The following is a 12025-nucleotide window of genomic DNA, read 5'->3' as shown; positions in this document are numbered from 1 at the left end:
GTTGAAACATCGGATGGATTTGCAGGGTCTCTCGGTTTGTCTTAGTTGCTTGCTGGATATGAAATGATTAAGAGGCGATTAAGGACACGCTCCACTCGACATGACGTTCAAACATCACGAACAATTACGGGAGGTCATCATAAGCCAACAAGTATGCTCCCCATTAACTCCCTGATAGCCAGAGGTGTGCCTTGAAAGCCGCCAAAAATTCTTTCCCCTCTTCATTGCTCTAAATGTAAGAAAAAACAATGCCTGCAATAACCACCTCTTGACCATCACATCATGGGCGGGCCGTGTGGCGGACCCTGTTCGTATCTCTGGAGAACCTCGCCTGGCAACTCTTCTCATCCCAATCCTGATCATAACACACTCTTTACATCACGCTGCACCTAGCGTAGTTCTGCTGGCACTGCTCCAGGTACCCCATGTCCTCCTCGGATCCTTCGACGATGTTATGCTGCCTCACCAAGCCCGTAACCTTGAGCGTCTGCTCCCCGTCCGCGTGCCACCACTTGAGCTTCTGCAGCAGCGGGCCCTCGTCATCATCCATGCTGATCGCCCACTTGCCCGACGACACCTCGACCGTGCAGTTATCCTGTGGGTAGTGAAACTCGGGCAAGAACACCACCGTCGGCGCCGTCTCGGATGGAGGCGCGGTGGCCTTGAGCTTGAGCGTAAAGGTGCAGCTGCGCAGGTCGAAGCCGTACTCGAGGACGTCGCCCGCCACGACGACGGGGGTCGGCCGCACAAAGGCCTCGGCGGCGCGGAGGCCCGGCGCGTTGGTCAGCTCTGGGTCCTTGGAGGGGGCGGATGATATCGACGGGTTCGTGATTGTGCTTTGCAGGTTTTCCGGCGTGACGGTCGATTCGTCCGGAACGTCTCTGCTCATGGAGTTGCGCTTGAGGTCTGACGACGGGTTGGGTGATGGGCTGCGGGGGAGAGGCGACATGGGTAGTGTCTTGTCGTCTAGTGAGAAGACTGACAGATCCTCGCCGTTCCAGAGATCACCGTGCTCGTGAGTGTTCTTTAACGTGTGTTAGCTAGGGTGACATCGCGCATGAGAGAGGCTGCTTACCTTTGCAACGTAAACCCACAAACAGTGGCCTTCCATACCCGAGCCTTCGGCACCAAAATAGTTGGCATCCAAGGCAGCTGACTGATCCGAGTAATCTCCCGTCTTATACGCTTTCTTGTCGCCCATATCGTATGGGATACCGAATTCCGTCATAACACATGGGTGATTACCCATTCTATCCAGGCCTTCTTGCCGCAATGACGCAAGCTGGTCTTTGAAGCAGTTCCGAATAGCAGTCTCCCCGACCTTAACAGAGAGTGCCTCGTGCCAGTATCGCCCGCGCAACACGCCAACAACGTCCACGTTCCATACTCTGTTCCATCGTTTCGTCATGAGTGTAATACCATCGTACCAATGCGGTGAAAAGGCCATCATCGGATCGTCGTCGGCGGTGCCTTTGATCTGAGGTGGTAGCTCTAGTGTCGGGTATTGCATCAGCATAATGCAGTTCTTGTGAATGGGGCGGATAGCGTCTCTGTATAACCGGTAAGAGTCCATGAAATACGTATTAGTAAACTCTGGGTGGTCGATCGTTTTCCCGGTCCTAGGGTTTTTGGAAAAGTAGTCCTTCTTGACCAGGGTATCCGTCTTCGTATCCCAGATACCGTGCTGAGCCCAGATGCACTCGCCGAGCTTCCAACCCTCGTCTCGCTTCCAGCCGTATCTCGAGTCGTCATAGTCGGCGGGCAGCCAAGCCATCTCACCGTGGGGGTCAATCAGTGAACGACCGACCTTGTACGGGCCCATGCCACCCATGTCCCACGTTTCCACCTCGCAGGCGCGGCCAGATCCCGTGAGGAGCGTCTGCCAGATCGTCGGGCACGAGCCCTTCTTCAGCTTCTGCGCATTGGGGATGACGGCGATATCCTGGTAGCCGACCAGACCGCAGCCCGGCTCGTTCATGCTCTCCCACCCGATGACAACCTCGTTCTCGAGGTCGCCGGCCTCGTGTATGCGCTTCGCGAGGTGCGCGCAGGCGGCGACGAAGTGGCCCTGCAAAAAGTCCTGAATGTTTATGCCGTTAATGATGCACTTTGGCGCAAAATCCCTGCCGCCAAAATACATGGTGAAGATTGTCGCGGCGGCGAGACGCCAGTAGTTTGTCGACCAGATCATCTTGGGGAACTCTTCGGGCTTCGGGTATGTGTTGTGCACGATCGCGGCCTCGGTGGCGGAGAAGCTCTGCGGGTTGAGGCCGCAGGCGTAGATTGTCCACATTGGGGCGCCAGAACCACCACAGTACCTCGACCACTGTAGGATTGGTTTGTTAGCCTTGGGAACCACATGATGGGGGAGAGAACAGTCAGACATACCACGTCCTGGTGAGGGTCCATGAAGATGTAAAAGCCATATTCTTTAGCTATCCTCAGAATCTCAATCGTATGCTGGATCCATTCTTCATCGTAACGTCCTGGGCCAGCGGCTTCGATGGCCTCCCAGGTGAAGACGTAACGGATGGTGTTGTATCCGTAGCGCTTTATCCTCGAGAAATGAACGTGAGCCTCGTCCTTGGGAAAAGGACGGTTGTGAAACTTGACATTGTCGCCATCGAAGAAGCCGTCGCCAATGTGCGAGGGTTGATCTGGCTCGCTGGGGAGCTTGGCGTCGGCGGCGACATTGAGGCCTCGAAGCACAACTTGTCTACCGTAGCCGTCGCGGAACTGGCCGTCTTCGATAGTCAATCGAAATGTGGACATGGCGAGGGCTTGTGTTGTCGAGATCTGGCAGTGCTTCTCGTTCGCTATGCCGCCAAGGTGCAATGACGACGTCCTGGAGCTTGGAGAAGGAAGAGACAAATTCAACTTTGCGGTTTCGAGATAGGAGAGCAGCAGGACACACGCGCAGCGCGCAGCGACTGACGACGGCGGACTGAACGGGTCACGAAAGGTCCGAGATTGGAATAATTGGGACGGTTCGATGACGTCCTGACGGGGTGCCCTGATTAGCGGGATGCGCAATGTCAGTCGACGGGTGGAGGTACCTTATCGGGCCCAGCGTACGGCTTGAGCGACCGCCAAGCGCTAAATCCTTCGGGGGCCTTTACCTTAAGCGAGTACAAATGGTCTACCCCCCTGCCGAGCAGTTCATTACTTTGACCTTGAACAATGGAACCGTTTTGTTTCCGTGGCTACGGGTTGAGTTGAAGAACAAAGCAAGCAACCCAAGGTAAAGTAAGTCAAAAAAAAGAGAAGAGAGAGAAAAGGCTTGGCTCAACAACTAGGTATGGGAAGTAGACCATCCTGGACTTTTAAGGAAAGACACAATCGTCACGCCTGCCATAGCGCAGCGTCGCAGCCCTCATCCAAACGCCCTGCAGAGTCCCGGACAATGCAGCGCGAGGAAGGAAAAAGCGTCTGCGTGACTGCACCTGCCACCCTCGCTCGTTTTCGTGTTCCACCTGTGACCCTCGGAGCCAATGGGAGCCCTTCCCAAGGGACTCTAGCGGGGTCAGGCGGAGGGGCCGCGGCGTTGGCTCTCGCTTGAACTCCGGGCTGACGCCGCCAAATAATCGGGGATTTGACGGGATGGAGGTGGGTCTGACCGGCCCGCTGGCTCCGGAGTAAGCTTCAGCTCCTTCCACGAGCAGCTCCAACATAGGTACACGGACACACAACTACCTACCCTGGGTACCAAAAGGTACAATCCAACAACGAATGCTGGGTGCATCACGCCTCCAAATAACTTTTTAAATCCAGCCATTGTAACAATTCCTCCTAAGCTTCAACAAGTCTGACATTCCTATTTTTGACCCAAAGCCAAGTATCATTGCCACCAAATAATTCCAATAATCCTTGACTCGTATACGCGTAAAGCCAACGAGTAATTTGCGGACCAGTTTCACGCCAAAAGGACTAATAGGTAAATCATCAATTCGCTTTCTCGCTTTCGTGAACTCAGCCACAACGCTGTTGCAATCACCTGAATTCATCGTCCATTCACGCAGCCCGGTCCTCAACCTATTTACGCGTGAGTGCTGTCTCTGTCCGACTCGGAACTATCTCTCCTCCCGTCCATCCGCCGCGCATCCCTCGCCCGTGTCCGCTCGTCTTCGTCGTCTCTGGACCCCCAGATCAGATCAATATACAGACTCGGCTTGTACTCGTGCTTCCGCAGGACATAACGCCTAAAGAACCACGGCAAGTACTCGACAACCTGGTGCTTGACGAACTGTCGCTTCGACACAGCAAACACGAGGTCCAGGTCTTCTAGGCTGCGCCTCTTGGTCTCCTCCAACAGTAAAAAGACCATGACCAGGGCCAAGACATTCAGTCCCGCAAAGAGGTATAGCGAGCCGCCGTCGCCCAGCCCGGAATTGATACGCGGGAAGAAGACGGAGAGCAGACCGGCAAAGCCCAGATTCACCGCGATGGCGACTGCGGCCCCAGCTTCGCGGTGAGATAGCGGGAAGCTCTCTGACGCGTAGGTGAACGGGATAGGCCCCAGACCAGGCGAATACGCGGCCGCAAACAGGAGGATGAACAGTGCCACCACTGGGACCTTGGCATTCAGGTTGTGGATGTTGAAGGAGACGCCCGCGAGGAGCATGAAGAGTGCCATCACGGGGAGTGTCAATATCAGCCATTTCCGTCTGCCCAACGTATCGATCGTTCGGATGGCGGGTAGCCCAAAGATGAAGTTGACAGCTCCATAGCCTAGACTGAAGAACATGGCATCTCGCTTCTCCGCACCGGCGCGGCTGAACAGCGTGCCCGAGTAGAAGGCCAGCACGTTGATTCCTGTTTCGTCAAGTCAGCACGGCTCTCATCTACGTCTAATCACACTTCAGAGAGTTCGCGTCTTACCACACAGTTGCTGGGCAAGCGCCACAGTCGAGCTACTAATCAATGCGTTCCTCAACCGCCTCTCAAGAAACAGCTGCCTCCACTGCCGCAGGAATCCCACCACGGTTGACACAAATCCCGGAATGTACTTGAGATTCGCGACCCCGCCCGGCACTTCCTCCTGCTCTATAGACTTGTGCACGAGGTAGATGTCCCGGAGAGCCTGCAGCTCAGTGTTCCTCAGCTTCTTGAGGATCTCGTAGGCCCGCTGCGGGTCGTACCGCGGACTCGACACGCGCATCAGGTAGCGCGGGCTTTCTTCGCAGAAGCAGATGACCAGGACGAGCAGCGCGAGGGCGGGGACCATGGGCGCGCCCACCATGAGTTGGAAGGTCAGCCGCTTGTTGGCCGCTGTGTCGAAGATCAGGTTGAAGGCGAAGCCGACCATCAGGCCCGCGGCTACCCACAGCTGCCATGCGAGAATGGAGGTGCCACGCCAGAAACCAACCGCGGTCTCACTGGCTAGGATTGGAGTGCTGACGGCCTTGAGTCCCATACCTGATCCCATCATTAGCATCGTGATATCTTTGAAAAAGGCAGGTGTGTACACTAACCTATACCATTCACCAGCCGAATACCAAAAAGATGCACCCAATTTGTCGCAAAGGCTGAAGCAATCGAGCTGACCAGGATAAGAAAAGCAGCCACCACCATCCCCCCTTTACGACCGAGATAATGGTTTACGGGCAGCGCAAGAGGACAGCCCAGCAGCGCAGCGAACAAGAAAGGAGACGCATTTGCGGCTCCCAGCTTCCAGTCATCGATTCCTAACTCAGCATGGCTACCCGTCGCACTGTTGTCGTCTTTCTTGGCCGTCGTGTTCAGCCCGAACTCGGTGTCATACAGAGAGGAGCCGTTGAATGACGCTTGCACGTGGCCTAGGGAGCTCGGTGAGCCCGTGAACCGATATTGAGCCAAAGACAAGAAGATGATTTGCCTACCTTGCAAGAATGCTGCGAGGGACACAGTAATGATGATGGTCCACATCCCCTTTTCGCTGAACGGGACATCGCGTTCCCGAACAAGTGCCCGCTTCTCCTCTGCCGTCAGCTGGACCGGAAGCTCCTTTCCTGCCGCATCGCTTGGGTTTCTCGCAACTTCGTCGTATAGCTTGATATCCTTTGCCACACGCGCAGCTCGTATCAAAGCTCCCTTATCGACGTTCAGATACCTCTCCGCGAATGACGTGACATCTGCCTCTAGCTGTTCGTCGGTATAGTGAGCTAAATGGAGAGATTTGAGTCAGCGAAAGAAGCGGTCTTTAGAAGGGAAGGGGATTTTGAGTAGTAGAGTTGAATATTTGGAGTCCTTGGAGATGGAGCTTACAGAGAGGGTTCTCGATTACCGCCCGGTCGTTGATATGCCGGTGGCGGGCTTGTTGTTTTGTCACCCTGTCATGGCCAGAATGAGACTCGGCCTGGCCGAGAGTGTCGATATCAGACATGCCGTTGTCAATATGATCGTTCTGAGAGATTATGGACTTAATTGGCACTTATCAGCAATACCACGATAAGTAGCATCACGAGCAGCCAATATAGGGCTGAAATCGATCGCGAGCCAGGCCTATCCTGGGTATTAAGTGAACGGAAGCCAGGCCGCTCAGTCATATAGGTAAGGCACTGTCGTTATGGTCACCTATGCGAGCGCGAAACGGCACGAACCATGGCCCAGGAAGTGAGACCTCATGGCCCCCAATAGGATTGAGTGACGGCGTCCCGCGTCCCGCGTCTCACTGAGACTTTGTCTCGCAGGCTTTCCTCGGCTGGCGTTGTACAATCAGATGGCAGCCCATGCACAGGCCCGTCATTTTCATCCTTCGAGCCAGCGATCGTCGTCCCGTTTACTTGTCTACTCGTATATACCAGATGCGGAGTAGAGGGAAGCGAGGGGCATCTGGTCACCCCCCCCCCCCCCCCCCCCCCCCCCCCCCCCCCGCGGCGGGGGCGGGGCGCGCCCCCCCCCCCCCCCCCCCCCCCCCCCCCCCCCCCCCCCCCGCAGCCGACCCCCGCACGAGTCCGCAACGGACGCCACTGCGCTCGCGTTCCGCCCCCTCCCGCCCCCCCCCCCATGTAGGGCTGTGAGTGTGGAGGCGAAGCCAAACCTTTCCGCCTCCCTGCCATCCACCATCCCATCTGGCAATGGAGGGAGCCTTGAGTGACAGATTCCAGATTGACCGCAGTGTTGCCCTTTGTACCACCGGGAAACGTGCTAAACTATTGAGGTATCGGGGGGTTACATTGACCAACGAGACGAACTCTTGGGATTTTGATGTGTCATTCCAGAAGTCCTTAAGTCCTAGAGAAGCCTCATCTCGGGCACTCGCAACTGACTTCACCCGCAGACGCTGAGTTTCTTGTACTCGATCCCGAACACGGGAGGAAGCTGCAGATGTACGGCGCCAGGCAGCACTTGAACTGTGGCTTTGCCCAAGCCAATCGACGTTCACAAGATGAGTTTGGGGCTGCAAGGTGCAGATCGCCCAGCTCTCCTGCTGTCATCGCTATGTCTTGCTTATGAATAATATGCATATTGTTCATCGCCTGGTATCCTGCTGCGCCACAGACCCAGAGGACATAGTCGGGGTGAAGCTTGGCAACTGGGGTTCAAGTGGAATAAGGCTACTGCATCAACTCCCACGCCACGGAGTAGACCCCGGTCCTGCGAGGTTCCCCGCGGGGGCCCGTTGTATAGAGTCACGGCTACCTACTCAAGTGGGCAGAAAGAAGCTCTAAGGTCGGGGTCGATTACGGAGTGAGATCATTTGCTTGGAAGTGAGACAATGACATCCAAGGAGTACCTACTCACTGAGGAGCCCGCAGTGCAGGGCCAGCTGAACTCTGCGTTACACCGACTGCGGCAGCAGCCTGCCCTACGCTCGTGATGTGTTCCTTCGTGGCTATGCCCCCCAGATTGACGGCAGCGATTTTTTGTCTCGGCGAGTAAGACTCATTTGGGAGGGTAACATCTGTCGATCGCGGGGACCACAGGTGTACTTGCCTCATCGATAGATGGAGGAGGGTGTCCAATGTCTGCCCCTTCACTGCCCGCCCGTCCTCTACTGTGTGTTCTTTTCTACCCGAGTGCTTGTTGACTTTGCACATTGCATCGAGCCCATCCACGACTCCCTAACATGTTCATCGTTCAACGCCCGAGGACTCTTTGCATCGATTATCGCGAAGTCAATGGACGCGGCCGCCGTTCAGGAGACTGAGGAGAGCCAGAGACTCGGATAACAGCGCTGCACAAACAACTCAGATTGAGATGGATCCTCTTTCGATTGCCGCCTTTGCTCTGCAGATGGTCGGAATAGCCGGCAAGATCGTAGAAGGCACGGGCAAGTTTGTCCAAGAGAGCAAAGCCATTTCCTCGAGCATCTGCGAATTCCACGAGACCATCCGGAATCTACACGCCGCGCTGCGCAATGTGGCTCGAATCCTGAAGCAGCACCCGCATCAGCTTTCCTTTGAGAGAGAGCATCACCAAGATATTTACCAAATCCTCAAATCATGCCGCTCCTCGCTTGACAGGCTGCAGAAAGAGCTACCAGAACTTGACGACAAGCCGGGTCCGATTGATAAAGCTAGAGCGAGCTTTACCATGACGTTGAAGTCGGTTGTGATTCGCGATCTGGTCTCTCACATTACGTCGTATACACAAGTACTCCAACTCAGTCTGATAACCCTGTCTCTGTACGTGAAACCCTTCAAGCAGAACCCTTTGGTGGATCGGATGACTGACTTTAGAAGCGGCTCATTATGGACTCAACAAAAGTCTCAAGACCAGGTCCATGCCGCAATCAGAAACTTGACCGACGAAATTCGAGCCGCGAACCTCATCTCACGTACGGGCAAGGGTCAACGACGACCATCAACGGAATGGGACGACGAAAGTGACACAAGAATGGATGAATCTATGTCTGTCACAAGAGAGATCCAAGCCTGGCGAATGTCGGCCGACGAAGTAGCAGCCGCAGTCACTTTGCAAAATGCAGACCAACACCACTCGTTCTTGTCGTTCAACTCATCGTACACTAAGTTGGCATCGGGAAAGGACCAGGACTCTAAACAAACATCAGGAGACGTTGACTCAGACGACTGGGACCCAGAGCCCGAACATCCAGACGGACCAAGCAAAGACATCCTCAGTCACCAGTACGACGCGAACCAAGAAATAGTCGACCGCCTGGTAGACTGCGGAATATTTCTCCGGGCTTCGCTATATCAGAAGCGGGGCATCGAGATCCGAGAACAGCTTAGCCAGCCAGGATACGACGTTGACTTTAGCTTTGCCGAGCAAGCTGTCATGAAAGAGCGACTCGCCGATATCCTTTTAAGAAGTGAAACAGAAGAGGAAATCACCGAGGCGAAAGGGATTCTGCAGGACTTACTCCAAGAAGAGGTGAAGCAACCCGAGGAGTTTCGGAACAACGAACGGCGAAGTCGGCTATACCATGACCTGGGGAGCCTATACATCCGACTCGGTAATCTAAGGCAGGCAAAGACGTTCCTAAGCCGAGCTCTTGAAGGCCGGAAGAACCAAGAACCCATCCCGGTTGAACTGGTACAAGAGACGGCAGATTTGTACATCAAGGCTCTGCAACTCGACGGGGCATTTGACGAAGCGCGCGGTGTGGAAGTCTGGGTCAACACCGTCATCATCCCGCTGACAAGCCGTCCTGCGTCGCCCCCTGATCCAGACTCTGTACCAGACGCCAGGAGACCGTCCTCCATGGGCGAGCTCTCTCAAGCCTTTCAGTGGTGTCGCGAGAACGGATTCGACATTGATGTCCCGACCGGCTTCCGCTTCGACACCTGCGACTTCATGACACGAACCTCGCCGCTCCATAAGGCCATCCAAGACGAAAACCTCGAGGTATTGAGGCAAATGGTGGGACATGTGGTCAGTCTCGAGAACGGGGGCAACGTTGGTCTACCGACGCCCTTGCTGCTTGCCGCGTCGACCAGGAACCGCGACAGCGTTGGGCTGTTGTTGCAGACGGGCGCGCGGGCCGACGTTCGTGATAGTGCAGGTCTGAGTCCCCTACACCGATGTCAGAACAAATCCGGCGGCGTCAATGTTGCCCGACTTCTCCTCAAAGACACGCCTAACCTTTTGGATCTCATCGACAATTCGGGAAAGACGGCGCTGTACATGGCTTGCGAGATGGGGAACGAGGCAATGGTCCGGTTCTTGCTGGGCGAAGGAGCCGATCCCAATATCTGCCATCAGACGAAGAGATCGCAGACGTCGTCCCCCTATCTCAGCAACAACAATGTGTGCACTCCCCTGATTGCCGCGATCCAGGTTGTAGCAACAAAAAGCTCCCGCAAAATCGGCATGATCGAAGTGCTCCTTTCCCACGGCGCGGATCCTCGCTTGACCGATGCAAATGGCCGGAACGCTTTCCAGGCCGCTTCCAACTGTGGACTGGCCGGATCGGAGATCAAGCGACTCCTTCAGCAGTATTCGCAGACGTCGACTCGAAAGTCTAGCGACGCATCCACGTCGACCATCTTCACTAGGTCTTCAACTTCCAGTGACCACGCGTCTCATGAATCAGGCCGGCGGAGTACCCTTATGAGATTTTGGAGCAAGTCAGAGTCTTCTCATTCAGGTGTTGGCTCAGTTCCGGAGGGGGGATAATCTTGTTTGTCTGGAGCAGGCTTTTGTGTTGGATATGTTCTTTTAGATACCCTTGCTTCAGAATTGTACGTGTACATCTTCATCGCGAATTAATTGGAAATTCCGAAATTGCAAAGCGAACAATGTGAAGGAGAAGACTCTAGGGCTACCAGTCCGTGACTATATAAGTTGAGGTGAAGATAGACACCTTATATACTCAATCTCGTGAACGTATGAGAGCGAGCGATGAAGCTTACTCACCGCTGCTCTCCATACTTGACAATCTTCGGCAGCATCCGTGTCGATAGATCAACAGAGACGTTTCAAGCGAAAGAGGATGCCTACCGCAGCCCAAAGTAATGCCAGTCTGGGGTATGGTATACGTTAAGCCCATAATGAAATGAGAACGATGGCGTATGTATGGCGTATGAACAGGGCATGTCTTTCTTCTGACGTTACCATGCCATGGTGGTGTTGTCCTGACACCACCGTCTCGGCTGCCTCATATAAGAATGCCATCTCACCACTCAACGATCAACTATATGGACGTAATTGACAGTATCGTTCTACTTCAATCTCTAAGCAGCCTTGGCCGTTCAGCGTTCCCATCCAAATGCGGCAATAATCCAAGGTCATATTGAACACCCCGGCAAGAGAAGGCGGGAGAGGCTCACACCTTCCCATGGTCTCATGAGACGGGAAGGAAGGCGCTCAAGGTATCCCACCCACCTTCTCTCTGAATACACGAGAAAGGTATATACCCCTCCTCAATCTAATTCCTGTCACCAGCACAGCAGGCGCCCCCTAGGTCGGGGGTCAGGTCAAACTGTGGCGTGGGTGGTGGAATGGTTAATGGTCAAGAATCAACTATCTACACCAACCAGCCTACTCGACGACAGGCTAAGCGCATACGAGAGTACCCGAGTTCGAATCCCAGCATGAGCACCAAGAGATGTAGCCCCCAATTCAGCACCGGGGGGGTGAACTCTTTTTAGTCCGTGGTGGTAATTAATTTGATTGCCTAGGGGTTTCTTCTGCCTCTAAGATGGAGTTCATATAGAATATATATAATTATCCTGCTAGGTAATACTATGCCGTCGTTTCTCAGAGAAGTCTGATAAAAAAATATGTATTTACCTATATGCATCTGTACACACATGAATAGTATACCTAGCAGTAAAAACACGCCATTACCTGTCCATGGAAATCCTGTTCCATTCCACCTCTACTCGGAAATGATCTGTGTTGGAGTCAACTTATTCAGTCGACAGACTACGACCTTATGGTAAGCTGCCAATCAGCTGCTGAGGCTATGCGTACCTCTTGCAGGATTAGCCGCCGGAACTCACATCTGACATGCAGCCAACGTACCGCCTATTTCCACTTACTTGCTCACTTGAATCTTGCAACAATCTCATGACACTTAGAACCATCATTCTCATTAGAACTTAGGTTTTCACTAAAGCGTTGAGGAGGAGCTACACTG

General features: G+C 54.2%; 2 protein-coding genes across 2 annotated transcripts; one reads left to right on the top strand and one right to left on the bottom strand.

Moving 5' to 3' along the window:
• Nucleotides 1-373: 373 nt before the first annotated feature.
• Nucleotides 374-6361, bottom strand: CLUP02_06497 (glycoside hydrolase family 5; the record flags this gene model as incomplete). The annotated part of the gene is made up of 8 exons (XM_049285496.1): nt 374-1024; nt 1076-2326; nt 2389-3013; nt 3481-3624; nt 4041-4812; nt 4879-5415; nt 5472-6140; nt 6244-6361. The coding sequence occupies 8 exons, from the start codon at nt 6359-6361 to the stop codon at nt 374-376; spliced, it is 4767 nt and encodes a 1588-aa protein (XP_049142639.1).
• Nucleotides 6362-8178: 1817 nt separating this feature from the next.
• Nucleotides 8179-10560, top strand: CLUP02_06496 (uncharacterized protein; the record flags this gene model as incomplete). The annotated part of the gene is made up of 1 exon (XM_049285495.1): nt 8179-10560. One exon carries the CDS (start codon nt 8179-8181, stop codon nt 10558-10560), a length of 2382 nt encoding a protein of 793 aa, XP_049142638.1.
• Between the last annotated feature and the right edge of the window lie 1465 nt (nt 10561-12025).

The sequence above is a fragment of the Colletotrichum lupini genome, chromosome 3 (genome assembly GCF_023278565.1).
Source record: "Colletotrichum lupini chromosome 3, complete sequence".
NCBI lineage: Eukaryota > Fungi > Ascomycota > Sordariomycetes > Glomerellales > Glomerellaceae > Colletotrichum > Colletotrichum lupini.
Note: the sequence above shows the minus strand (reverse complement) of the source record. Positions and strands in the feature narration are given on the sequence as shown.